Source organism: Takifugu flavidus, chromosome 20 (assembly GCF_003711565.1).
Source record: "Takifugu flavidus isolate HTHZ2018 chromosome 20, ASM371156v2, whole genome shotgun sequence".
Classification (NCBI taxonomy): domain Eukaryota; kingdom Metazoa; phylum Chordata; class Actinopteri; order Tetraodontiformes; family Tetraodontidae; genus Takifugu; species Takifugu flavidus.
Window position 1 is genome coordinate 10,703,222 of NC_079539.1, and position 26,391 is coordinate 10,729,612.

Here is a 26,391-nt window from a genome sequence, read left to right on the forward strand (position 1 = left end):
ATTATCAGTGAGATATTTTGGTTGAAAAGGCGAAGAACCCCCCCAGAACAGTGGAGGCCAAGATCAGGTCTGGGAGACCAAGAAGAATGAGAGAGAACCAGTCAGAACCCTGTCAGAGTGCAGAAGACCTCCAGGAAGGTCTGCCAGCCTCTGGAGGTTTGCTTGACTCTTCAGCTGTTCAGATACAGCTGCCCAAACATGACCTTCATGAAGAGTGGTCAGGAGAACACCTCTCCTGCATCCTCACCACAACCTTCAGCATCAGAAGTTGCTAAAGAACATCCAGACCAGCCTGGTGGATTTTAGAGACTTGTGGAACCAGGAGCTTCTACCAGAACTCTGCTGCTGCTGCTGTTGCTGTGAGAAAAAGTGTGTTTGGAGAACAAGGGACACAGAATCTGTTGAGAGGAACATCTGTCCAGCCGTGAACATGGGGGTGATACTGGCCACTACTGCTGCAGGGGCCCAAAGGTCTGCTGAGGGCCCCTTTCCTCGACTGTTATTTAGAAAAGCTAAAAGAGGAGAATGAACCCTGATTTAGTTTAACATCTAAAGCTGTGGTCACTAACTTCCTGTCTTTTGGAGCTTATTTCATCTTCCACCGGCTGAACATCCACACACATTTTGACTACAGCTCCCTGATTCTTCTGCATCAGCCACAACATCTTGGAAAAATAACCCAGCAACATAAACCAGTAACATAAACCAGTAACATAAATCTGCATTTATTCCAAAAATCAATCATCCTGTGTGGACATACTAATTTGGACACTTCCAGATGTTTCTGCTTGTCCTAATGTCCATCTTCCCACCTCTCTTTGTATTTGTTTGCTGGTGTGTGTGTGTGTGTGTGTGTGTGTGTGTTGTGTGTGGTGTGTGTGGTGTGTGTGTGTGTGGTGTGTGTGTGTGTGTGTGTTGTTATTATTGGGGTGTTATGGGGGTCCTTCAGCTCGGTCATCAGTCTAATAGATGTGATTCCACCTGCCACCGAGAGGTGGCGGTAACAGGAAACGGATTTGCACGCTGGTTAACATGCGTGAAGAAGAAAGTGCTTCGCTGTCTCTCTCACTCACACGCACGTCACACTTTGATTCGCTCCATAATGTCGTTTTCCGAGCCGATCCGTGCAGATCTTGGCAGAGTTCTGTGTGTCATCACAGGGGCGTCCAAGGGCTTCGGCCGGGCTGTGGCCAGACAACTGTCCCGGTTGGTGCAGCCGCGTTCGGCGCTGGTTCTGGTGGCTCGATCCGCTGACAAGCTGCGGGCTCTGCAGGCAGAGCTGGCCGCTTCAGAGTGGGGAGAGCCGGCCTGCTGGTGGAGTGTGTGGTGGCAGATCTGGGTGAGCTGGAGGCCCCCGGCAGCGTGGTTAGAGCATGTCAACAGGTGTTTACCGACGACATGGATCACATTCTATTAATCAACAACGCAGGTAAGCATTTATTACAAATGACTGACATTAATTAATTAGATACAGATGTATAATCCACCCCGGACCCTTTAACTCCCACCCCAGACCCTTTAACTCCCACCCCAGACCCTTTATACCTTATAACAAAGGTCCTAATGGTGCCGTTTTTAGCATCATTAGCACCATTTTTGTGTATCTGAAAACTGTGATGTCATCCCAATCTCACTGCTCATCCTTCCACAGCCCCACTGACTTGTCAAACATTTACATTTAATGAAGCTTTAGGGTTTGAAGGCTTCTAGCGTTCGATCTTCTCACTCCTTTTGTGTCTTCTTTCTGTGTTCTTCTCTTCTTCTTCTCCAGTTGATGGAAACACTCGATGGTCTGAATAACTGAAAAGTTCTTCCCTGTCCTCACAGCCTCTCTGGGAGACGTGTCCCGCTACGCAAGGTCCTTTACCAACAGGGATGACGTGGACTCTTACTTGTCCTTCAACGTCAGCTCCTGTCTCTGTCTGACTGCTGGCATCCTCCAGGCTTTTCCACAACGTCCAGGTGTGAAGCGGACTGTGGTCAACATCTCCTCCTTGTGTGCCCAACAGCCCTTTAGCTCCTGGGTGCTGTACTGCACCAGCAAGGCTGCCAGAGATATGATGTTCAGGGTTCTGGCAGCAGAGGAACCAGAGCTGAGAGTTCTCAGCTATGCTCCAGGTGAGGAACGCGCTCTGTATTCAGGACTTTGTGAGGTGGGGGGACCCATTCATCTGCATGTCAACACCTCAATAATGAAAGATATGGAGGCACAGGTCCCCTCCACAAACCAGTGTGGGTCTGACTGGTCTACAGAAAGGGCCAAAGGTGCTCTGGCAGGCTTGTCCTCTTGTCTGGGTAAAGCTGGACTCTGGACAGTCTGATGTCCACCACTGATAATACAGGCGAGGTCATTTGTCCTGTCCTGCCACTGCCGCTCTCAGTCCCTCAGAGTTCGTCTCTCAGGCTTTGCTCAGTTCTCTTGCCTGTTTGTAGATGTTTTGTCCAGATATATTTATGTATGTGTGTGTTGAAGCACATCAGGAGCTGTGTCAGTTTGTCCATCTTCATGGTTTTCCTCTGTTTTACTGATTCAGGGCCTCTGGACACGGACATGTTCTCAACAGCCAAATCCACCACAGCTGATCCCAGCATCAGGAAGTCTTTCTCTGACATGTCCACTCAGGGACAGGTGCTCACCTGTGAGGAGTCATGCTCCAAGCTGATGAAGCTGCTGATGGAGGACACCTACCCATCGGGAGCTCACATCGATTTCTATGACGTATAGAGGACTGGCCTCGGGCGGTCGCCGGGTCGACGGTGCCTCCACCGGTTTGTCTTCATCTGCAGCCGCTGCACTTAGAGGAAATGTGGGCTCCCACCACATTTCTGAGGATAAACCTCATCTTAGACCCAGACAGATGCCAATAAGAGCGAATGTGAAGGATCTACCTAGTTCAATCGTTTTAAAGCTTGTTTGTGTTGCTCAAGACTTTTGTTTATGAAAGGAAATCAAGAAAATGAGTGTTGTGGAACGTTTCATGACCTGCTCAGACATCCAGGTCACTGTGTCAATCAATCAATCTTTATTTATATAGCGTCTGTTACATTCAAAATTGTTTCTAGGAGCTTTACAGAATCCAACATCTCAGTCCTGTTGGTCCTGTCATGAAGGTTGATTAAGCGACACAGATCCTCGCTAACGTGTGTGTTTATATGACCTCTGACCTGCTCTGCTTGTGTTTGTGAAGCTTTAATGTCAAAGTGCCTTTTGTGATCATGTTAATGAGAATTTGTATTTCCACATTTTAAACACATTCCTCAGTCAACGACTCGTGTTCTGCTTCATTGTTTCATAATTTTAGTTACTGATGAGGAACCTTTTTCTATTTCCTTCCCTTTTTCTTTTCTGTCCTCAAAGGGGACACTTCACAATTGTAATTTCATATGCAAATGAAGGGCCGCTTTAACACCAGCACCAGTAATGGTTAAACAAAAAGCAGCTTTGCACCAACAGACTGAATTGCCTGGAATCCTGGGACGGTGCCTGTGCACTACCCAAGACTAGCAACAGGGGGCAGCTATCTAGAACCATTAAGAAGGCTTGTTCCTGGCCACAATTGGTAAACTAACATGTTAATATAGTTGAGAGTTAAGTCAGGGGAAAATGAGATTATAAAGTAGCTACAACAAACTTACAGATAATAGAAGCTCATCAAACGTGTTTGGGTTTTCTGGCTGGTTTGGGGCTGATTCTGCAGTTCATGTGGGTGCGTGCACTGGAGAGACAGAGAGCCTGATTCCTTCCTGGGACATGGCGTCCTGTCCATCCAGCTCAATAGTAACTCGAATATTGAAAGAGACATCTTCAGTTATGAAAAAGATCAATATTTTTATGAAATCCATTTATTCACCGGTGAAATGCTGAAGAATGCTGCTGCTCGTGTTTCAGTGCTGCAGGACTTTCATCAGTTATCCAACACTTAAAATCAGAAATACCCCCTTAAAATATGAAACCTTAATTAGAATAGAACCTCAGTTGTTACCACGGTATATTTTCACTAATGGATTATTTGTTTTAAGCTGCTCAAACTAAACAGAAACGAAAGCTTCATTTGGTTTTTTCACCATGTTTAAAAGGTTTCTTTTGGAATGTTTCACCTCACTCATCCACAAAGACCAAACCATTCCAGATACTGGAAGGTATGTGGTGTTGCTGCTCTCCCAGTTGCAGCTCTGTGAATCTTGCAGAGAAGTCAGGCAGCTCCAGTTCCAGTCAGGTGCTCCTGACGGACACTCACAGCTGCCTCCGACCAAAATACCACAGGAGAAACCAACCCAAAAAGGGACCACTACCAGGGCCAGAGAGGAACTCTCCCTCTGCTCCTCTCCCTCTCCACTGATCCTCCCCACCGAGAGGCCGGGCTTATTTTTGGCAGAGTCAGGGCTGGGCTACGCTGGGCTACGCTGGGCTACGCTGGGCCACCCTGGGCTCCTCCTCCCCACTCCCCGCCAGGCTGCCTGACACTCAACTGCTTCTCTTCTACTCTGCTGGCTCTTCTCTGGACTGAACCATGACTGTGGGGAACATGGAGAGCGCTGAGCTGTTTGATGGAGGGATCAAAGGCAGAGGCCTGAGGGCCACCAAAGAGATCAGCACTGGGGAGGTGGTGTTTGCTGAGCCCAGTTACTCTGCTGTGGTCTTCGACAGGTACGAGACTAATGTGTAGAATCGGACATGAACATCGCCTGAACTTCAGCACGTCAGTTTTCAGCCATCATGTTCATGATGAGGACACCTGAGTTCTGTGAACTCACAATCTTTTGTCTCTTAAAAACTTTTAAAACACTTCAATTTGGTTCTAAATAGATTGTCAAAAAGTAAAAGTGCAACATTCAGATACAGTGTCCTTGCTATTCTGCACCATAGTTGAGCAGCTTTAGCTGAGGTGGGTTAGCATGGCTATATGATAGCTCCATATATGAGCTGGTAACTGAAGGACGGTGACTTACTAATGAACTGAAAGACCCAGTAACCATAGTTAGCCCACGTTAGCTGGATGCTGTTCTGGGACTGGGCCTAGAACAAGGTGGACCAGTTGGGCCAGGACTGTAACTTGTCTTTAGATATTTGCCGCCCCACTGGTCAAAAAACTGGTAAAGATGGATGAAGTTACAGAGGCAATCAAGTTCATGTAATCGCTGATGCTCACCAAAACAATGTGTGAGCTGAGTGGTCTGTGATACGGGAGAGGGGCTCCACTGGTCCAAGGTTTGTGGTTTGGTGTCTTCACAGGCTTTATGAGTTCACACAGACCTCCTGGTGACTCTGGTGCAGACACTGGACCATCTGCTGTACTGGTAGAAGAATGTAAACACGTCCACTGTCTTTCTTTTCCTCCTGTTTGCTGCTCTTAATGTGCACGTGTTGGTCAGTCACCACCTCAGCAGATCTGAGTGACCTTGAGGACTTGCTTGAGTTTACAGTGCCACGACCTCGTCTGTGTCCCTTCTGTGCAGTTTTGCCTCCCAGGTGTGCCACAGTTGTTTTCGCCATCAGGCCCAGCTGCACCGCTGCGGCCAGTGTAAGTTCGCCCACTACTGCGACCGCACCTGCCAGACTGCATGCTGGGAGGAACACAAGCAGGAGTGCCAGGCCATCAGGAAGCTGGGGACGGTGCCGGGAGACAAGGTTCGGTAAGGAGACATCACCCGTTCAGGTTCACCTGTGTTCCATGACTGTTGTGAACATTAAGGCGCAATAATAGTGAATATGAGCTGCTTTGTTTCAGTATTTTTTTGGTCTCAAATGCAAGTTCTTGTCCATGTGCGTCCAGTCTGGCTGCACGCGTGATGTGGCGGATACATAAGGACACAGGCGTGGCGTCGGACAGTCAGCTGCTCTCAGTTGAAGAGCTGGAGGACCATGTGGCCGACCTCCCTGAGGACCACCTCAAGCGCATCGACACTGATGTCCACGTGTTCCTGCAATACTGGTCTTGTGGACGCACAAAGCATTCTTTGGATGAAATTGCACACATTTTTGGAATTGTAAGAACATCTCGGTGTGTCACATGATTCAAGGGTCTCCTGCGACTCTTTGTTACACCCACGCTCACCTTCTCATCGCTCTCTGTGTAGATCAAGTGCAACGGCTTCACGCTGAGTGACCAGAGAGGTTTGAAAGCTGTTGGTGTGGGACTCTTTCCCAACCTGTGTCTGGTCAACCATGATTGTTGGCCCAACTGCAGCGTCGTCCTCAACCATGGCAAGTAGGTGTCCGAGTCACCTCCTCAACAGATGTACAGTAGCTAATCCGTCCACCTCAACATCCCCCTCTTTCTAATCTCACCCACCACCCAATCGGGGGTCTTGCAGCACGATCCTCCACAGAACTGGACCTTGTCCAGTGTTCCCAATTCAAATGGGAGCAGTGAAGGTTAGAGGCTGTGGAGTATTGCTGCCTGGCTCAAGATGTTTAGTGTCTCAGATTTTAGAGAACAGTTCATGAGAGAAATGAGGGATTGGTTGTGTAACGGTGCTGAAGCTGTGACCCCATCTCAGTGTTTCTGTCTGTTGTAGCCATTCAGCTACAAACTCAGCGCTCCACTCTAAGAGGAGGTGAGTCTTCCTGTGTGTATGTGTGTGTGTGTGTGTGTGTGTATGTGTGTGTGTGTGTGTGAGCGTTTGCATGTGTTTAATATGTGTTTTGGAATAACTTCCTTTTAATCAGGACCTGATCTGGACCCTGTTGTGTGTTGCTGACTGAGACTAAAAGCATTTTAGATTGTGATGGTTGGAGGAATTGGGAACACGGAGAAGCATACAGGAACTTTCCTGAGGTGGGCGATGACTTCCTGTCATCACGTGAGGCGGTCCCACAGAAACGGTGACCTTGCGACCTCTCGCCTCCTCCCTGCTGGTTCCATTTGCCAGTTTGAACCTCAGAACAGTCCCACCTGACCTCATGCACTGAGCGCATGCACTATAACTTCTACTGTCCACGCAGGATCGAGCTACGAGCTCTGAGGAAGATCTGTGAGGGGGAGGAGCTGACCGTCAGCTATGTAGACTTCCTGGATACGTCTGCTGAGCGTCAGAGGAAGCTGAAGGAACATTTTTACTTTGAGTGCACCTGTGAACACTGTAGGCAGCACATCAAGGATGACTTGATGACGGCCGCTGCTGCCGACGGCCCTGGGGGGAAAGTGAGTGATTCAGACAATACAGGACTGATTTTAACGCCGCTTTGTGTCCTTAAAGCTTTTTGCTGTCATCAGCCCTCCGCTGATCAGGTGCAGGAGGTGACAGCCTTCAGCCAAGAGTGTCTGGAAAAGATAGAAAGGTCTCTGATGGACAAAGACTTCCAGGAGGTAGGTGCACCCCACTGCTGCGCCTCCACCAGCTCCACCCTTCTCTCTACTGGGGGTTGTTCTTCCTCCGTCAGGTCCGGATGCTGTGTTCTAAGTGTTTGGAGCAGCAGAAGAACCTCTTGGCTGACACTCATCTCCATCACCTGCGTGTGCTGAGTGCTGCTGTTGAGGTACTTTCGTACCTGCGCTGCTTCTCGGAGGCTGCAGCCTACGCCCGGAGGATGGTGCAGGGATACACGTGAGCAGCACAGGTTGCGTTTTACCCTCATTTAATCATCCTTCTTCCTGTCATTGAGAACCTCCATTGAGCAGAGGCTGGTAGGTCAGGCTGCTGCTCCATTTCTGAAGCCGCTTTTAATATTGTGACTAAACACATGAAAGAGATCCATAGCATTAGCTCTGCTATGCCCGTGACCCCTGACCCTAAGGCAAGGGTCACCACAGTCCTCTCTCTCCAACAGGAAGTTGTACCACCCTAACAGCGCCCAGCTGGGCATAGCCGTGATGCGCGCAGGTGTCACTCATCTGCAGGCTGGGATGATAGAGATGGCTCATGAGCTGATTTGTAAGGCCTACCGCATTCTGCTGGTCACCCATGGCCCCAACCACAGTGTCACCAGAGACCTGGAGGTGGGTTATGACTTTGCTGTCATGTGGCTGGTTCTTCACCTGTCTGGTTCATATGGAACCCGTCAGGAAGGATGCTTTTGCTACTCTTAGAACGTTTGACGCTTCCTCCCAGGCGATGCGCCGGCAGACGGAGGTGGAGCTGAAGCTGTTAAAGCAGGATGAGTCTGCGTGTCAGGTCAGGAGCGACGCTGCTCTGAAGAAGTGACAAGAGGATTGAGCATGTGTGACATGTCCGTTTCTGCGTATGCACGATCTAAAATAAACCTGCTGAGCCTGGCTGAGCAGCAGGCCCGAGACACCTTCAAAGTTCTCCGCTTCTTCTCTTGGCTTCCTCTCACAGCCTCTCAGGTTACTGAGGAAGGGCAGACCTCCTCCTCCTCCCTCCCTCCTCCCTCCACTCACACCACCCAAACATTGGTACGTCATTTTATATATTAATCAGAGCTTAAAGTTGTGGTTGTTGTTGTTGATATCCTTTTTGGGAACGTCAGCAGTTAAGATGTGGACCTAATTGTTGACAAAATTCTTCAGAAAACCTGAAGCGTTAAACTGGAACATAAATAAATGAATTAAGGAAAGAACACCAAAGGACCTCAGCTGGTCCAGTTCTTCAGCAACACCGATTGTTTTTGAAGAGGAGCAAGGTGAGGAAGCCAACAACCCTGGGTCAGCTGACCAGGCATCGTCTCCTTCTCCTCCTCCTCCTCCTCTATAGAAGAGTCCCCAGCGCTCCCTTCAGGTAATCTCATCATCACTGCCTATCCTGGGCAGGTGGAGCCGTGTGTTTGTAGACAGTAGAAAAGGTAAAGATTTAATATTAAATGTATAACATGAAGATCTGTGGATGGCTAAAAAATGACCATTTTATTAGAGTTCTTGTAGACCTTCTCTAGCTACCCGTGTAATGAGCCAAAAAAAGAGAACGTTCCTGCTAACTGAGCCTCAGGAATGCCAAAAAACTGGTTGAGCAGAAGGTTAAAGAGCCAAAAGAGGTTTGAACTTCCAGTCTGACAGTTTCCAAGAACCACCATCTGCCTGCCGTTCACCTCCATCCAGCTTTCTGTGAGTCTCTTCCTGGGAAGTTACCAGAAATCACATCAGGATCAGAATCTTCTGGCCCCAAACTGAGACTCAACTCAACTCTTCCAGAAAGTCTGACAGAAACATCCAGATTAAGGCCAATTTTATTATTACATTTAATTAAAATACAACATTTATAGACAACTGCTGCTAAAAACAGAATATTTTCAAGCCAAACACCTTAAATAAAAATATTATTCTTGTGACTCCAGTGATTCCAGACTCAAACAGTCTGTTCAGATGTAGAAACGCAGCTCACGCGTCCTTTAAAGGTGCGACAGATGAGAGTAGCAACGTTCCTCTTCTGATGACTGCGTGGCAGCAGTATAAAAACCCTGAAGAGAAGCTTTTTGCTACAGTTGCATCACAGGGAGCCCTGAGACACCATCACAGGTGGCACATTGATCCACACAAGTCCAAAGTCATCGTGGAGCAGTAAAATACTGGAAGACAGTAAAATATGTCTTCCAGACCACAAACTGACAAAAAGTTTCATTAAAGATCAAACAAAATGACCGTTTCAGCTCATAATTCATCTCATTGGATGATGCAGCGGTCAGCACTAGGCTGGTCGTCGGCCTCGCCGTGACCTCTCTGGGCCTCGCCGTGACCTCTCTGGGCCTCGCCGTGCTCATCTGATGGTCTCTCAAGCTCCAGACTCTGCTTCAGTTCCATCAGCAGCTCTTTGCCTTCACCTGAGGGCAGGTTTCCCAGGTAGTACTGGGGGGCCAGTTCCACAAGCCTGTCGTGATGGAAACATCCAGTAAGGTAGGGTTTGAGGGGAGGGAGGGGAGGGAGGGGAGGGAGGGGAGGGGAGGAGAGGAGAGGAGAGGAGAGGAGAGGAGAGGAGAGGAGAGGAGAGGAGAGGAGGGAGAGGAGAGGGGAGGGGAGGAGGGGAGGGGAGGGGAGGGGAGGAGGGGAGGGGAGGGGAGGGAGAGGAGAGGAGAGGAGAGGAGAGGAGAGGAGAGGAGATGGAGGGAGAGGAGAGGAGAGGAAGGGAGAGGAGAGGAGAGGAGGGAGAGGAGAGGAGAGGAGGAGAGGAGAGGAAGAGGAGAGGAGAGGAGGAGAGGAGAGGAGAGGAGAGGAGGCCTGGCTGCACTCACATCTGAGGGTGGACTTCAGAAGCAATGCAGATGCTGTTGTCATGTGAGACGGTGAACTTGTGATAGAGGACCCAGCTGGGGGGACTGGGCCGGGGATGGCGACACAAGTAGGATGAGAAGGGGTGCAGGTGAGCCACGTGGCGGTGAGTTAGCAGCAGGTAGTTACCTGAACCATCCACATCATTGGCCACCTGAGGAGAAACACTACATGCTGAATAAAGCAGCTACTATATTACTAGTGCAGTCTGATTCCAGCGTGTCCTCACACAGCACCCTTCATCATTCAGCACAACTCTAAACCAGTGATGCCATTCATAGGGCAAAAGGGAGGAGGGCACCTACATTGAGGAAAAAGCCTGATATCAGAGCACGCTTAATGTTGGTGCAGTTGTCTTGGCAACCAAAGGCAGGTGGAGACACAGGAAGCTCTATCCTCTGCATCACCTCCAGCAGCTCCAGCCTGATCACCACAGCCAATCGTAAGGCAGCGTGAAGGAGGAAGTGTGTGTTGCACCAAGCCTCATCCTGGTTATCTGAAGAGAGCAGAAGGTCAGCGAGAAGCCTGCCAACACGTCAGAAGGCGTGTGAGCAGGAGCGGCTGCTCTACGTTCTACACATACGTTGTATGAAGGCATTGTAGACATTGATGAGTGTCAGGTGATCTCCCTCGCTGTGCATCAAAGGGCGCCAGTGGAGAAGAGCAGCCTCCTTCCTGCTGGCTTCAACTGTCATGAAGCAGGTAGGAGCTGACACAGGTGCACACAAATGTTAGGTTTGAATGGACCTGCGTCATGTTGTTACCGTCCTCTTCATCACCGGTACCTGTCAGCATGGCAGCGATGGTCAGCAGCTCATCCACGCAGTCGTACTCGCAGGCGGCGATCAGGGCTTTAGCCAGCGGCGGCTCCAGCGGCAGCTCTGACATGATGATGCCCACCTCTGACAGGTTGCCGTCATCATCCAGCGCTGCCAAATAGTCCAAGTCCTCCAGGGCCTGCATGAGAGCCTCGGGGGCTGAGAACAACAAGGAAGAGAAGCTTCTGTTTCTGAACCCTTCTCTTCTTCAGCCTGCATCATCGCTCTACCTGGTCTGTCCAGAAACTTGCACTGTCCCATGTCAGCAATATCAAGCCTCTTGAGCAGCAGCACCAGGTGATTGAGGTTTTCTTCCATGACCCCTGAAGAGTGAGCCTCCTGCATCCCGTTCTCATACAGAGACTGAGGGTAAAGACGGACGCACAAGCCTGAAGAAGAGCAAGAAGAAGAGTTGTGACATGGCCAACGACTGCAGCACAGAAGTCCAGGGATGAAGGTCATTACCAGGAAGGTGGCTGTTGACCCGCTGCCTCCTCATGTCTGCCTGGTCTTTGCTGATGGGCCTCAGGATGTGGGAGTTGGCTCTGATCTGAGGGTTGTAAACCTGGAGACACAGTCACATGACAGTGATCTGATTGCATACTCCAAACCTGCTGTGTCGGGACTATCACTGGGAACTGCTGATGAGATCACAAACTCACGGTTGTGAGTTGAAGGCCCGTGTCGATGACGTAGCGGACAGCGGGCAAAGAGAAGGACGCCTCGGCGAGGGCGTCTGTGACAATAACCCTCCTTTTCACCACAGAGGCCCTGGCTTCTGTCACCGAGGATCGCCCCCCCTCGGAGCTGTCGCTCCCCCTCTGCGAGGAAGGCTCCGGGTCAGATTCGTAAATCCGCTGGGCGCTGCCCCCCAATCCGGCGTGGAGGGGCAGAATCCTGAGAGGACCAAGCTGGGGACTCAGAGCTACACACTCCTTCTCCAGCAGAGACACACACTCCTCTGTTTCCTACACAAGGAGGGAAGAAATTAAGCCACTTCACGTCACCCAACACTTGTCCTGCTGGTGGAACAAGACCCACAGGACCTGAGGCAATAATACTTGGAACATATGGAAGAGATGGCAATCACCACAATAACCAGTCACCTGTGGTGTTCATATAAAGATCTGTCTGGCCCTGTCATGGTCAGCATGCTCCTGATCTGGAGACCTGTTTAATATGGAGGCTACAGAAACGATCCTCCAGGGTCATGATGTGATCGCTCAGCTGATCCATCCTGAGCAGGTCAGGACCAAACACAATCACCTCAGTCCTGACTGTTCTGGTTCCTCTGGTCTCATAGAGAAATACTGTACAGCTGAGCGCCATCAGCATAGATGTGAACATTTATTCCTGCTGCTCAATCGTTTTTCCCAGGGGAAAAGGTACAAAGTAAAGGAACTTCTGGTGCAACAAACCTGTTACATGAAGAGGAAACATCCTGAACATGAACATAATTGAATCAATCTGATAAATTTGATCTGCACCGGTCTAATCCCAGTGACCTGCTCCCGGCCCTGGAACAGGATGCTCTGGTCGACTGTAGCAGGGCGACACTGAGGTCAGAAGAACCAGGACAGAAACCAGTCGATTTTCAATCATCAAGAACTCCAACAGGGGCTGTGATGAGCTGTGATGAGCTCTGAATCCACAAAAGGCAGTATAATCCGATAATGACGACTGATGATTACTACAAGGTTAAACGCACGGTTAGCAGGTTAGCATGGATTCTTGAGGGACCTAGTACTTGTGTGAAGTGAGCTAAAGAGCTTTCATGTGTTTCTGGAGCCGACTGAGTGTTTTCACTGGAAAGAACCTGAACTAGGTTCTCTGTACTGATTATAACTTCTGAATTAGGGATGAAGGTCATGAAGACTCCTGAGACCTGTAAGATCTCTCTGAGGCTAATCTGTGGCCCTGGCCTTTTGAACTTATATAACAGATATAACCCTGATCATCTTCTGGAGCAGTTCCTCTGCTCAGATCAAAACAACAATGGTTTAAGGTGTGAATTCGGTAGCAGGTGTGTCTGTAACAAGACAACATCAGGATCGCTACAGCTGTACACATCTCTACACTTGGCTCTGACAGTCAGTCAGCAGGACACTGGAGATGTGGAGCTGTTGACACAGGGTGTTTGAGTGTGACACACACATCTAACCAAGGTCAATATGTACCAAACAAACTGTTCTGAGGAGCTATATGATGTTATAAGTCATGTGCTTAAAACCAGGACATTACACGCAACCCTTAACCAAACATGCATGTTGGTGAAGGTTGCAGCAGCATCTATGCTCGTCTGAACTGGCCTCATATTTCTGCAGGCAGGAAACGGTACCTGTGCACTGGCTACAAAAACAAGGACGTCTCCTTCCTCTCCTCTTCTGTGCAGATCCAGAACCATATGACAAGCAGCCGTGACTGGCTGCCTCCCAGAAGAAAGCTCCCGGTACAGCGTCTCCATGTTGGTCATATCCACAGTCTGCCTGCCTTCCTCAAGCCTGTCATTCTCCTGGCCGTCAGCAGGGGGGTCCAGGGAGAGGAAGGGAACTTCTGGGCCGAGGAAGGCGGAGAGCCGAGGCGCCAGCGTTGGATGGGTAAGAAGAACCACACGGAAGTCGTTCCTCTGGCGACAGACGTCACACAGCAGACCCAGCATCACATCAGAGGCCATGGTACGTTCCTGGAGCTCATCCAGCACTACCACCCCATACTGGTGCAGCAGAGGGTCGGACATCATTTCCTCCAGCAGGAGAGTGTCGCTGACAAATCTGAGGAGAAAGCAACAACGGTCAGGAAGCCTGCTGAGCTTTCTGTCGCAGTCACAGTCAGTCAGACAGGCGTTCATCCTGTCTAACATTTACTTCCACCCTGGAGAGCAACCAACAGTGAACACGCAACAATGGTCAGGGTGTGGCTGTGAGACACTTGTGGAGCATTAGATTACAGAGATGGTTTAATCCAACCTGGACGTCCTCCTGTCCTCTGAGGACAGGACAGCAGATCATAACAGCACATACAGCTGAACAAAAAGCACCTCATTTGATCTACAGAAGGATCACAACTTATCTAGAAGACTTTCCCACGTAAAGACATGAAACCGTGGTGATCCCCTGGAGACAGTAGGAGTGTCCTGCAGTCTTTTATTCTGTCTGTCTTCACAAAACTGTAAACTTTAACAACTGTAACCCAGGAACAAGGCAAACAGATGACAGATTCACCTGAGGAGGGTGTCAGGTGTACAGCCATCGTCATGGGGGACTCTGTAGCCCACCTCCAGGCCCAGGCTCAGGTCCATCTCATCGGCCACGCGCAGGGCCAAGCTGACCGCTGCCACGGAATATGGCTGGGAACAACACACCAGACCCTGGGAGAACTGGTAGGAGAGCGCGTACTCCACACACCACTGTGGAACCTGCAGGAGAACAGCAGCAGAGGAGAACACTCATCCACGGTGGGCCAGGGTACCTAAAAAACACGCTGAAGTACCAAAAACCCATCAGGAATGCTTGGTCAGCACGACTTTATGTTTCTGTACGTTACTACAGGTGTACCGGCTCATCACTATTTATACACAGGTGTGAAATGAAAAGAACACGTGTAAATATCACCTGGACACACTGGTGTTGGGACAGGATGAGAGCATTACTCCTCTTAACAGGTTCTTTACCTCTGACACTGTTGTCAAGGGCAACAGTACTTTGACCTTTGTAGGTCTGACTTTAGAAATGATTTCCTTCTCACAGCTGAACAGGAACTAGTGAATCGGACAAGTTTCCCATTAACACCACAACAGGGACGGGGAAGGTTACAGGCTTTTTACTTGGTTGCTGGGAACAAAGGTTCCTCCATTCCTTCCTGGTTACCTGGGTACTCTTTCCAGCTCCAGCAGCTGCACTGAGCAGCACCATGTTGTGGTTCTCCAGGTGCTTCAGCAGACTCTCCCTGAGCCTCCATATGGGGAAGCGACGCCTCTCCTCCAGCATTGAGTAGTAGCGGGAGGAGAAGGGCAGCCCATCATAGGGGTTCACCTCCAGCTCTCCCAACTCTTCCTCACCTCCTTGTCTGTCATCGGTCTCCTCATCTCCAGAGAGGAGGGAGGAAATGGACAGAGTGTCCAGGGTCCCTGAACCCGGACGCTGTGGTCCATGGGTAAAAGGCTTGGTGGTATGCTTTACTGGTGTCGGTGATGTCATCATCTAGAGGAGGGAGGAGTGAGGGGCCTGGTTTATGGCGAGGCCTGGAATTAGCTGCAGGAAACGAGTAAAGGGTGGTCACAAACCAGTGTCAGTGCAGCATTTAGGAGGTTAAAATGCCTTCTGTCAATACTATCAACAATCCTACAAACAAAGACGATGTCCGTGTAATCTGACATTGATTCACAGGTTTTAACAGCAGGTTTGGTGTTTAAAGAACAATGTTTGCCTCCACCAGCGTGTTTAGATCAGCTGCTCATGGTATATTAATAGAATCAAGGCTACAGACTGCTTTGCTAAAAAGCTCCGGCAACCAAGGTGCTGCGCAAACCTTAGACACAGCATTGTTATTCTCATTGTCCTAGTTGTTATAATCATTGTTGTTATTTTCATTGTTGTCATCATTTTTGCATAAGAACACAAACCTTTCTGACATTTGATCTATGAATTCTGAGTTTTATGGTCAACCTTAGAAATGTGTGCCTGTTATTGGAGAGGCATAAACTTTGATTCGGTAAAAATAATCCACCATTGGTGGCGTCGATGTTAAAATGGATCACGTGATCACGATTCTCAAGCGATGGAACAGAAAACCTAAAGTCAACTGGTTGTATGTTGTAAATGACTGACTTCATATAAATATGGAGCTGGTTTCAGTACAGACTGACTCAACTGGCTTTGAGCTGAAACAACAAATGGAGCCGTAAACAGAGAGAAACCTCGGGTTAAATCCCCTCCTCTGCCTGGCTCGATAACGCCCTGTCTTTGCCCCAAGAACTAAATTCTCCGATTTCTCAAATCACGCCTCCATTTAATCTCTAACAAGAGCGACGGTGACGGTGGCATAAGAGTGAATGTTCAAAGTGAAATCAAGAAGATAAGGAGACGCAGTTTCGGAGTGAGAGGCTCACCTGTGAATCATGTCGGCGGACAGGTGAGAAAGCAACCCTTCACCCCGCTCCTGTTCACCGCGGTAATAAAACACAGGAGACTCCGGTCGTGTCCAGGGACAGCGGGTGTAGAGGTGTGCGTGTGCGTGTGTGTGAGCGCTGTTATTGACAATAAAGGAGACAATAACTGGGACATTTAGCTAGCGGCCGCCATGTTTGCCTGTCGAGCTGTCAAACCTCCTGGTGCGTTCAGGGTTCTCTGGAAAATTCCAAACCCGGTAGGTCAACAAGCGTTCACTTTTTAATTTTATGCACACATTTAAGCAACACTCTGTGTGACGAGGCACCACATTGATAACATTAGTAGAGTTTTAGTCTCTTAGTTAGCAATAAAACACATTTGCTCCAAAGACTGAAAACGCGGTATCAGATCAGGAAGGTTGTGTCATCTGGCGGCTTTATTATGTCTGGCGCCACCCACCGGCAGCCGCCGGACATTACAGCATTAATGAAGGCCTCGGTCACTGCTGAATGCTTCGAGCCTGCTCACTCTATACATCTCACAATTTCATAATGTCTACTGGTCTGATCCATAGATCTGCTGCATCTTTACAGCTGTGACCGACCTCCAGCCTCCTGCTCCTCCTTAAAATGAGCATAAACTGGGAATGAAATAATCCATTTAAATAGCGGTAAACCAGCTCAACCATTATCGTCGGAGAAGAGAATGGCTTTCACCTGGATTTAATTTCATTTGAACGCATGCGCAGTAGAACATTAATGACGTCACCTACAGAACATTATTTACGGAAGCGAAGCTGGTTGAAGGTCTTCATTCGAAGACTGTGTGACGGCTGATTTGTGAGCCCCGTTCGGGTTTTGTAATTCTTTCATAACCGAACGATTACGAAAAGACCCTTCAAATTTGGTTTGCACGTCACTCTTCAAATACTAATTAGGTGTATGACTTCATTACCTCTCAACTCGCTAACGTCACCATTGCTGTCTCCAATGTTTATCGTCGTCATGGTGACTCTTTTTCCCGCTTCCGCTTTTGTCAGCGGCGCGGAATTCTGACGTATGTCGCTCTGGAAAGACGTCAAAGTCGCGTTAAAAACCGTTCAGACTGCGAGCGCATTCGACAAAATCCGATAGGTATCCGATTCAATATCACAATTTGAAGTGGTCTGAATCGGATTGGGAAATTGTTTCTGAGAGTGAACAGCACACGTCGATCTGACATTTCCCAATCCGATTCAGGTCACATTTGATGGCAGTGTGAATGTAGCCTTTGCTGTCAAATACAGCTACCTCAGATGTGTCCTGATTTAATGGAAGCACATCTTCCTCCATTGAAAGTCCGTTAGGCAGCTGCCACCTGAATCAGCCTGAGCACTGAAGGCTAATCCAGGTGATCATCTCATCAGAAGCCTGTCCAAATGTAGTTAATGGTTGAACAGATGACTGCCTGAGTTTCCTGAAGTGTAGACCGGCCTGAATCATTGTGGAGTAACTGACCTTTTGACACAGAGGTTTATTTTCTCTTCAGATCATGGACCATGATGAGTGTTGCTGGGACAGACTGAGATCATCTGCACTCACATCGGTCTTTGTGTATTTAAATGGAGTCTCCAGCAGCTCCATCTGCAGCAGAACTGAGGGAAAAAGACCTCAACACTCCTCTTTTTTTAGAGTTGTCCTCAGTTCAAAAAAACTGTTTTTAATGGCACGTAACAAAAGACACATTACAGAAATAACAAAACGTCCCCCAAAAATTTTATCAGCCTAAAACATGAAACTTATGTCATTTTCATATTCAAACACGTTTTCATAGAGATATAATGCCTTACAGTGACATACTGGGCTTTAAATACTCATACATTAAAAAGGTTCAGCCTCGTTAGTCCTGGACCAGCTCGACCAGCTGATGAACAGCGTTTAGTTTCACTCACATTCACGTTTGGCTACGAGCAGAAAGAACTTTTAATGCTCAGAACGACCAAATCCTGCTTTGAGGATGATCTGGACCTGGTCAAAATTAGGCCCCAACATTGAGATGCTGCTCTGAAACAGTGGCAGCCCCAGAATACCCCCAAATCCTACAGAATACCCCTGACTCTCTCAGGAAGTTGAATTGTGCATGTTGAACTATGGAGCCACTGGACCAGATCAATTCCTTCACTGCAGCAGCCTGTGAGGGTGTTAAGAACAAAGAGGAACACAATCGGAACACAATCAACCAGAAGACAACCAGGACATGGGAACACAGACAGAACAGTACAAAATCTCAATTCCTCCAGTAAAAACCAAAAAGCATCTTTGGGAGAGATGTCATCATGTATGATTTAGTAGAGTTTTGGTGCTTTCAGGAACCTTTTCTGTTGTTTGACATAAAGGGTGGAAAACACTCATTCTTTTGTAAAAACAAATGTAATCTTTAGAGATGTTAAAGCTAACTGTTACATCTGGGATGCAGGTGTGTAGCTGAAACAGCACAGTCTGACCTCCTGACCTCCAGACAAAGGCTTGACTCTCTGGGTAGGACTTGGTAAAAGTGGACCACCCTGTCCAGAAGAACAGTATTGGGACTGGCAGAGGTCAGAGGTCAGCGGACCGGTTAGAGGTCAGAGCAGAACTCAGCAGTAGTCCTGGAGGCTGGTCACCTTGTTCTGTGCCCGTAGTGGTGGCACCATGGCTGAATCCCACATCTAATGTTTAATGTGAAAGGCAGAATGGCTCATTTAGTTGAAAAGGATTATAAAGCAGGTAAAAGGTCTGATTCTCAGGTGGCTAGTGTGTCAAATAAAACTGAGCTCTCTATTCCGAATTTCCTAGACAAAGTACCAAAAATACTGACTCCTTCACATCATCAGAGGAGAAACCTTCAATAAAAGTTCCAGATCAGCAGAGAGGCAACAGAACATACGGACCAAACATGCAGCGGCCAGAACAAAGTCTGGGTCTCTATGGGGTAGTGACTCAGGCTTCTCCTTCAAAGCCTCTGCAGAAGTGTGTTCATCTGTACAGCTTCCAGAAAGGTGGTGAGGTTCCTGCACTGTTGACAGAAGGCGTGCTTCAGTCCAGGATCTCCACTCATCAAAGCCTCCATGTTTCAGTCTTTTTGCTGCTCACGCCCCCAGCAAACAGGTGCGTCAGCAGGTTAGGAGTTGTCCCGCAGCTCTTCAGCCTTGGTTAGGATGGTGTGGACATCTGAGATGGGATAATCCTGAAACATGAGGGACATGGTCAGAAGTCCATGCGTCAAGCTTTGATCTGGAGTAATTAGAACAAGGATGCGTTGAAGCATCTGTGGAGGCTCCGCAGCAGAGCTGGAGGAACTGTACCTGCAGTAACCTCATGTTCACTGTGAAGTCTCCAGCCAGCAAGTTCTCCCGGATCAGTCTGCAAACAGTCAAAAAGGACCAAATGAGCCAGAGAAGAAAGAGCATCAATGCAGCAGACGGGCGAGGAGCTGATGCCAGACACTCACATCAGCATGGCGCAGCACACCAAGATCAGGAAGTGGAAACGCTCCTTGTCAGAAAACAAGGTGTCCCAGATCCGGATGACGTCTGGCAGGAGGAACTCCTGAGACAACAGCAGGGTGAGCCAGCGGAAGGTGAAATACTGAGGTTTGATGTTCTGCTCTTCCTGTCAGGACACAGCAGCTCAGAACCATTAGCAGATGTTCTCTCAGGCAGTGAAGGAACTACAGAGCTAACAGCATGGGTTGTTCTTGATGATCTAAGGTATGATGAGCTCAAACATGAAGACATTGAAATTCCATATGGAGCTACACCTCTGGAACACATCAGCTTCAAGGGTTGCACATTTAGATCTAATGGAACCTTCTGGAGGAAACCAGGGTCTCAAACAACACTGTTTGGGTTGGAATATGTCCTTTGGTTGAAGATGAAACAAAAAGTCCAAATGAATCAGGCATTAGCAGAAAGAGTGAGAACTGCTGACAGCATCTCCAGCTAGAGCTCAAAGCCGGCAGGAAGAGAGCAGGTTGTGAGATTCCAGACGGATCAGTGTTTCAGACCAAGAGCAGGTTAACACACCCATGACACACATCTGCTGCATCTCACCAGCTTCAGGTAGAGCTCCAGATCTTTGTCCTTCAGCATGGAATACACACTCTCCATCTTGTAAGTGATCCCACACTGAGAGTCGTCCAAGCTCTTGATGAAGTTGTCTCGGTTCTCTGACATCAGGTTGGTGAAACAGAAGAAGGTGTCTGCTTCAGCGTGCTCTGGTCCATGGAGCAGAAGAGAACCTTTATATTTCCCACATGTGGCACCTTTTCATGCAGACACACCATCACTGACCTTTCCACTGGCTGTTGGGGTCCGTAGCAAAGGTGTAGTAGATCGGCCCCACGATCTCATTCATGCCCTGGACATACGCTATCCCCGGGTTCAGTTTGGCGTAGATAAAGAGAATCCGTTCCACCACCTCCCAGTGCGCTTCACTTCCACTGGGCATCACCTCGTATTCATTCGATGGGTACAGGTTCAAGGCCTTCCCAGGAGAGCTGACCTGGGAACAGATCCAGTTCAGAAAAGAGCTGCCGCTCCATAGACACGCAGAGTTTACCCGTCTGTGGGTCTACCTGACCTGTCTGTGGGTCTATCTGACCTGTCTGAGGGTCTGTCTGACCTGTCTAAGGGTCTGTCTGACCTGTCTGTGGGTCTATCTGACCTGTCTGTGAATCTATCTGACCTGTCTGAGGGTCTGTCTGACCTGTCTGAGGGTCTGTCTGACCTGTCTGAGGGTCTATCTGACCTGTCTGTGAATCTATCTGACCTGTCTGACCAGTCTGTGAGCCTATCTGATCTGTCTGTGGGTATATCTGACCTGTCTGTGGGTCTATCTGACCTGTCTGTGGGTCTATCTGACCTGTCTGAGGGTCTGTCTGACCTGTCTAAGGGTCTGTCTGACCTGTCTGTGGGTCTATCTGACCTGTCTGTGAATCTATCTGACCTGTCTGAGGGTCTGTCTGACCTGTCTGAGGGTCTGTCTGACCTGTCTGAGGGTCTATCTGACCTGTCTGTGAATCTATCTGACCTGTCTGACCAGTCTGTGAGCCTATCTGATCTGTCTGTGGGTATATCTGACCTGTCTGTGGGTCTATCTGACCTGTCTGTGGGTCTATCTGATCTGTCTGTGGGTCTGTCTGACCAGTCTGAGGGTCTGTCTGACCTGTCTGTGGGTCTATCTGACCAGTCTGAGGGTCTGTCTGACCAGTCTGTGAGCCTATCTGACCCGTCTGTGGGTCTGTCTGTTGGCCCCCCCTCCTACAGTGGTCACACTTACATTGGTCACTCCGCTGCGGTTGCGGTTCACAGTCTGAGCCTTCAAGGTGGTCTGTTCCACTCGCTGCCGCAGTGTCTCATAGTCGTTCTGAGGATCCAGGATCAGCTGGCAGGGATAATCAGTGGGGCGCTGGAAGAAGGCCATGTCTGGGTACAGTCGCCTGCAGATCCAGACAAACGGCTGCTCATGTTTGCCAGGAAGAACATCCTCACTCAGTTACGCGACCATAAGGCGCACTTAAAAGTCTTAAATTTTCTCCAGAATGGACGGGGCACCTTATAAGAGTATACAGAGTTCCAAAATCTAGAAATGGTGGATGATGATTTGTGGATGAGGATTGATCAAAAAAATAACGTGAGTACATTGCTAAATACACGCTAGCATGCATGTTTTAAGCTAGCGTACCGGTATGTTTTACCATGCCTGCGCCCTATAATCTGGTGCGCCTTATGGTGGTGAAAATAGGGTACTTCCAACTGTCTTTGAGAGCACCTCTGATCCATAGATTGGAAAACAAAACTTGTAGGTTAGAGAGAAACGGTGTTACATCAAAGCTCTCACCTCACGTCTTTGTCTATCTGAAGTAGAATTTCATTATCCTTAAAATAGTTGTTCCACCTGCTGTCTGGGTTAGGGTTTAAAGGCTGGAAGAGGAAGAGGAGAGAGGAAGATGAAGCGCTGCACCATCTGGACACACACACTAAACACACAGCCAGGTGATTGTTCTGCTGAACGGAAATCGACAAGGTATTAAATGAACTAATGCTATGAAGCTGATGTGGGGCAGATTAACGTAGAGGTTGTGAGACAGCAGGACTGTCGTCATGTCCTGTCGTTATAGAGACCAGGCTGGAGGATGGTACAGGTGATACAGACGGAGCCTCCTACTGTCTATTATTGTCTCTCCTGTGTTAGACAGACTTGACTTTTAGTCTATCAGGACGGACACAGTGGGACTTACGTGGTCCTCCATGGTGACGTCTTCTCTGGAACAGCCTGACTTTGCCTTGGAAATGCCAGGCTGGATGATCATTTCTCTGAGAAACTGGGAATACTCCTCCCTGTGAGACAGAGCACCCGCTGAGTGCAAATGAACTCCCCAAACATCCCACAAACATGCCTGTAATGAAGTTCTCATTGGGACTTGGCCATTGAGAAGACACCTAGTGGAGCCCAGATGTTTGGAGCAGCCCTGCGGTAATGAGATCCATGCTACCATCTGATGTTTTCCTCAGATAGAAGGTTGTGAGCATAAGTCCCACTTGTGGACGTGAGGCCCTCATCTCAGCCTCAGAGTTTCTGACAATTGGGACGGAACCGTGCATGAGTGCCTACTGGATCTTATTGTGTAGATATACAGCAATGGTTCTTCTGTCCTCCCCACAACCAGGAGCAGAACGTGGTCCTGCTACTGGGTCCCCCCACCTCTGCTGGCCTGCACCAGCACCTCCTCTCCTCTCCTCAGTGATCCACCCTCACTGTTACTGGAACAACTGGGCTAAGCTAAACTGGCACGATCAGCTGCTCCTTTTACTTACAGTATTACACAATAAGTTCTGAGATGTTCTGATCTGTTCAGCTTCTGTCTTCTGGATGGAACAGAACCTCCATCAGTCTGCATGAGCTACAGCTGCAGCAGGTTGCCATGACTACTCCACTGACCAGGTTCCTTCTTACCGTTGCTTCTTCAAGAACGACGTCCATACTGTCTGATCCAGGGGCAGATAGTTGAGAAGGACCTGAAAAGGAGCAAGACCAACAGAGAAGGGGTGAGGAGACCGTGAAAGCAGCCCGAGTCAAACTTCAGGATTGGTCTCCACGCTAATGAAGTCAACTTCCTGTGTATCAATCAAGCTCATCTGTGCTAAATAATCCATCGGCAGCCCAGAGCAAACAAAAGCAGAGCATCTGCTGATGCTCCAAGACCACCCAAATCCTTTAGTGGAGACACCAGAGGTGCTTACATGCTCATAGTGACTCTTGAAAGATTCAGAACAGTTAAAAGTCACTGAGATGTTTCCTTTGATAAAAGTAAAGCTCAAGTCCCAATAAATCAGCTTCAATTTGTTGGATTACAAAAGGAAAAGCATAGTCTCTGGTCAACAATGGGAGTTCTTTAAGAGGACTACGATGGTTCCTACCTTCCAACAAAGTGCCCGTATGCCTCCTTCAAAGGGGATTCCTGAGAATCAAGAAAAGTCAAATACAAAAATAAAGGTCATGATTAATTAAATTAAGGTCATGTTTAATCAGATAAAGCCAGACTTTTACCGTTAAAGCACAACTCTCTCAGTGTCTTCAAGTTTATCGTTTCTTCACCCAAAGTTGCTTCAAATTCCTGTATCCTGAAAGCACAGTGAGGTCAGACTGGAGAACATGTCCACAATCAGTGAAGCTGGACCCACTTATAGAAGACGTGAAGTAGAACAAGAATGTGATCATCTTCTGAATCCTGAGCCCCTCAGACACACAGCTGATCGTTTCAGCTGTTTCTCCACAGCACAAAAACTAGTTCATGTTGTTAAAAGCGTGGATCAGGACCTGCCTAGAATCCGTACCGTGGGGGTGGAGGCCAAAGAGCCGCCAGAGTAATGGCGAGGTCAGCTACTCTTTCTGGTTCACCTCAGTCAGGGATTACTGGGTTGAGCAGGCTGCCCACAGGTAGCCCACACATGGCTGGCCAGCACAGACAGTTCAAAGTCAGCAAAACTTGGCTCATATCAAGCTACACCAATGCTAGGCCAGTCCTTTAGCTCCGATAGATCCTGGCTAATCGGTGGAGCTCCACAAGGTGCTCAGTCCCCAGAGCCAAGACTAAACTACATCTGCTCTGACTAGAATGTTTGTGCCATGTGGCTAAAAAGAAAGAGCCTGGTTAATAAAGAGGTCACACACCTGAGCTCAACCCAGACTAAAGGCCAAAGAAGAGATGAAACTCCACATTTGGAGAAGCGGTTAGGCCTCTTTTCTAAATGCTCCGTGTCATTTAGCGCTGAAGTCCCTCAACGAGCAAATATCCCTCTGCAGAGTGTATTCCGATTGGAAACATTCACACGCTTATGGTGTCATACCAGGAAAAATAAGACCTTAAATGAAATACAGTGAGTATATGTATGGAAAATAAACTGAAACATAAACAATATAAGCATTTAAATGAAGAGATTTGAGCCATTCAAAGTGACATTCCATTTAGAGACACATTTTTATTATTATTATTCCACATATATCTCATTACTACAGGAGCAAAACACCATCAACTAACTCCTACATAGGAACCAATTCATGACCACCTTGACAGCAACGTCTGATCTCATTGATCCGTGTTAAATATCGGCCTCAATAAGAGGTGGGAATGCCTGCATTGATCCCATATCAGCATGATGACAAAGGAACTGAAAATAGATGTTTCCAAACCAGGACTCTGATCCCGTTCAAGGGGAAGAATATGAATCCATCTACAGGTTTCTGTAGATCAGCACCTGAAACCATGCGTGCAAATCCCCTGTATGAACGAGAAGAAAACTGAAGTTTCGCTGATTCTGACAGAAAGCCTTTGTCAGCAGATCCAGCTGCTACAGCCGAGGGTCAGCTGATCCACTAGCAGGATGCTAACCCGGCCAAGGAAAGCCACGAATAACCGAGTGTGTGGCCAAAGCTGCCGGACGCCACAAGGGCTTGCTGCTTTTCCATAAAATGTTTGCTCAAAACGTTGAGTAAAGCCTGAGGATGTTCGTCTCGACAGACCTAGACTGGGTCTGTTAGCTCCTCTGATGTTACTGCTAGCTTATCACGGAAGTTAACATCAGGGTTGCGGTGAGGATTATATGCTGGACTGGTTGTTGTCCTTTCTTTGTAATTACACCTGACTGACCCACGTATCACGCAAATTTAAGAACGGGGGTGTTTTCACCTGTTTCTGTAGGCAGTAGACATGTCTGTGAGGGGAGCGTTGGATTCCTGCAACTGGTCCCAACCAGGAAGGAATTCAGGAACGGACGGAAGCCGTGTTGTCACTTCCGGTCTCCCGTCGCTGTGAAGTCAGCTGTAATCAGGAATCACTGGAGATCTTTCTAAACTGCGATACTGTGGATTATTCTAAACTTTACCGCACTACGAACTGTGGATGATTCAGCATAAACTGTAGATGTCCATAAACTGTTGATCATTACAGAAAAGTGTAGCTCATCCTAAGTTTTAGTGGAGGTTGGAGCTGCACCAACAATAGCGCAGAACATCAGTGTGTCCAGTCCCAAGCCAGCGTCCAGGGGTCAGCATGATCGTGGCATCTGCCAGATGTTCCCTATAGCACTCTCAGTAGGTTCCACATCTTTGTGGAGTGAGGATCTCTGTACCTTATATTAAGCACTCAGGATATCCCATAATGCATTGTGGAAAGTAGTGGACAGAAGTAGTTCCCTAACCACCAATAAACAATAGTAAACACAGTATTTTCTCTTAATGAACCAGTAGGAAAATCAAATGAAATCACTCGAGCGACGCTGACTTCCATCTGGTGCAACACCAGGACAGCATTTCCAGTGTCCTGTTTAGTGTCCTGCTTAGTGACCCTCCAGATGAAGAAGCAGCTGAGGAACATGAAGATAAGGAAGGCTCCTGTGGCATCAGCGCCCAGCTCCTGAAGTCTTGTGTGGACCAGCTCACCATGAGAATCCCGGGAGTACTGTGATGGTCACGCTCCTTCTGAGGGACAAGCTGGAGAGCACGGGTGTGGAGCATGGGGGCCCACAGGGAACCTTCTGGTTCTCTTCACCCTCCACAGACTCTCCAATCTCACTGGTGTCATCACTGATGGAGAACAGACCCAGGAAGCTGTGGACTGGTGCCATCAGAACCAGCTCTGGATCAACACCAGGAAGAACAAGGAACTGGTTCCGGATTTGTGAAGACACTCACCTACGACACCAGTGAGCATCAAGGGAACGGATCTGGAGATGGAACCATCTCGTCCCGTTCAATAGAGCCTGGTGCACAACCAAAACAAATATAG

General features: G+C 48.4%; 4 protein-coding genes across 9 annotated transcripts; 2 read left to right on the top strand and 2 right to left on the bottom strand.

Annotated features, from left to right (window-relative positions):
- The first annotated feature begins 1,032 nt into the window (after positions 1–1,032).
- Positions 1,033–3,266, top strand: LOC130517539 (sepiapterin reductase-like). The gene is given in 4 exon segments (XM_057019482.1): positions 1,033–1,288; positions 1,291–1,429; positions 1,828–2,118; positions 2,535–3,266. Coding segments are annotated over 4 exon segments (807 nt in total). The 5' UTR covers positions 1,033–1,102; the 3' UTR covers positions 2,726–3,266.
- A 1,093-nt stretch (positions 3,267–4,359) lies between these two features.
- On the top strand, positions 4,360–8,246 carry LOC130517377 (histone-lysine N-methyltransferase Smyd1-like). The gene is made up of 10 exons (XM_057019204.1): positions 4,360–4,648; positions 5,458–5,634; positions 5,775–5,988; positions 6,079–6,209; positions 6,520–6,558; positions 6,947–7,145; positions 7,218–7,310; positions 7,385–7,548; positions 7,772–7,940; positions 8,053–8,246. Exons 1-10 carry the CDS (start codon positions 4,512–4,514, stop codon positions 8,143–8,145), a joined length of 1,416 nt encoding a protein of 471 aa, XP_056875184.1. The 5' UTR covers positions 4,360–4,511; the 3' UTR covers positions 8,146–8,246.
- An 860-nt stretch (positions 8,247–9,106) lies between these two features.
- On the bottom strand, positions 9,107–16,492 carry dqx1 (DEAQ box RNA-dependent ATPase 1). Of its 2 annotated transcripts, XM_057019202.1 has the most exons (12): positions 16,086–16,488; positions 14,845–15,228; positions 14,200–14,393; positions 13,317–13,749; positions 11,641–11,946; positions 11,444–11,543; positions 11,209–11,367; positions 10,946–11,137; positions 10,744–10,869; positions 10,466–10,656; positions 10,124–10,314; positions 9,107–9,762 (listed from the first exon to the last, which is right to left on the bottom strand). In XM_057019202.1, the coding sequence occupies exons 2-12, from the start codon at positions 15,175–15,177 to the stop codon at positions 9,558–9,560; spliced, it is 2,430 nt and encodes an 809-aa protein (XP_056875182.1). In that variant the 5' UTR covers positions 15,178–15,228; positions 16,086–16,488; the 3' UTR covers positions 9,107–9,557. The 2 variants fall into 2 exon arrangements, with proteins under 2 accessions (XP_056875182.1, XP_056875183.1); XM_057019203.1 differs by lacking the exon at positions 9,107–9,762 and having other exon boundaries at positions 10,174–10,327; positions 16,086–16,492.
- Positions 16,493–17,822: 1,330 nt separating this feature from the next.
- tbc1d13 (TBC1 domain family, member 13) lies at positions 17,823–26,289 on the bottom strand. 5 transcript variants are annotated; one of them, XM_057018703.1, is made up of 12 exons: positions 25,294–26,289; positions 23,655–23,728; positions 23,525–23,565; positions 23,061–23,122; positions 22,345–22,444; positions 21,945–22,027; positions 21,384–21,543; positions 20,396–20,606; positions 20,156–20,343; positions 19,555–19,652; positions 19,409–19,466; positions 17,823–19,290 (listed from the first exon to the last, which is right to left on the bottom strand). In XM_057018703.1, the coding sequence occupies exons 1-12, from the start codon at positions 25,314–25,316 to the stop codon at positions 19,225–19,227; spliced, it is 1,164 nt and encodes a 387-aa protein (XP_056874683.1). In that variant the 5' UTR covers positions 25,317–26,289; the 3' UTR covers positions 17,823–19,224. The 5 variants fall into 5 exon arrangements, with proteins under 5 accessions (XP_056874683.1, XP_056874684.1, XP_056874681.1 ...); XM_057018704.1 differs by having other exon boundaries at positions 19,555–19,715; positions 21,945–22,083; positions 25,294–26,287; XM_057018701.1 differs by having other exon boundaries at positions 19,555–19,715; positions 25,294–26,266.
- Positions 26,290–26,391: the final 102 nt, after the last annotated feature.

What these genes read in the sequence shown, in the direction of transcription:
- LOC130517377 (XM_057019204.1), top strand. Translation starts at nt 4,512, where the DNA reads ATGACTGTGGGGAACATGGAGAGCGCTGAGCTGTTTGATGGAGGGATC. An exon ending in GTGCCGGGAGACAAGGTTCG is followed by an intron (nt 5,635 to 5,774) that starts GTAAGGAGACAT and finishes ATGTGCGTCCAG; the next exon opens with TCTGGCTGCACGCGTGATGT. An exon ending in AGGATGGTGCAGGGATACAC is followed by an intron (nt 7,549 to 7,771) that starts GTGAGCAGCACA and finishes TCTCTCCAACAG; the next exon opens with GAAGTTGTACCACCCTAACA.
- dqx1 (XM_057019202.1), bottom strand. Translation starts at nt 15,177, where the DNA reads ATGATGACATCACCGACACCAGTAAAGCATACCACCAAGCCTTTTACC. An exon ending in GAGCTGGAAAGAGTACCCAG is followed by an intron (nt 14,394 to 14,844) that starts GTAACCAGGAAG and finishes GTTCTCCTGCAG; the next exon opens with GTTCCACAGTGGTGTGTGGA. An exon ending in ACACCTGACACCCTCCTCAG is followed by an intron (nt 13,750 to 14,199) that starts GTGAATCTGTCA and finishes CTTTCTCCTCAG; the next exon opens with ATTTGTCAGCGACACTCTCC.
- tbc1d13 (XM_057018701.1), bottom strand. Translation starts at nt 25,316, where the DNA reads ATGTCTACTGCCTACAGAAACAG. An exon ending in CAGATAGACAAAGACGTGAG is followed by an intron (nt 21,544 to 21,944) that starts GTGAGAGCTTTG and finishes CTGGATCTGCAG; the next exon opens with GCGACTGTACCCAGACATGG. An exon ending in GTGTGCTGCGCCATGCTGAT is followed by an intron (nt 19,467 to 19,554) that starts GTGAGTGTCTGG and finishes GACTGTTTGCAG; the next exon opens with ACTGATCCGGGAGAACTTGC.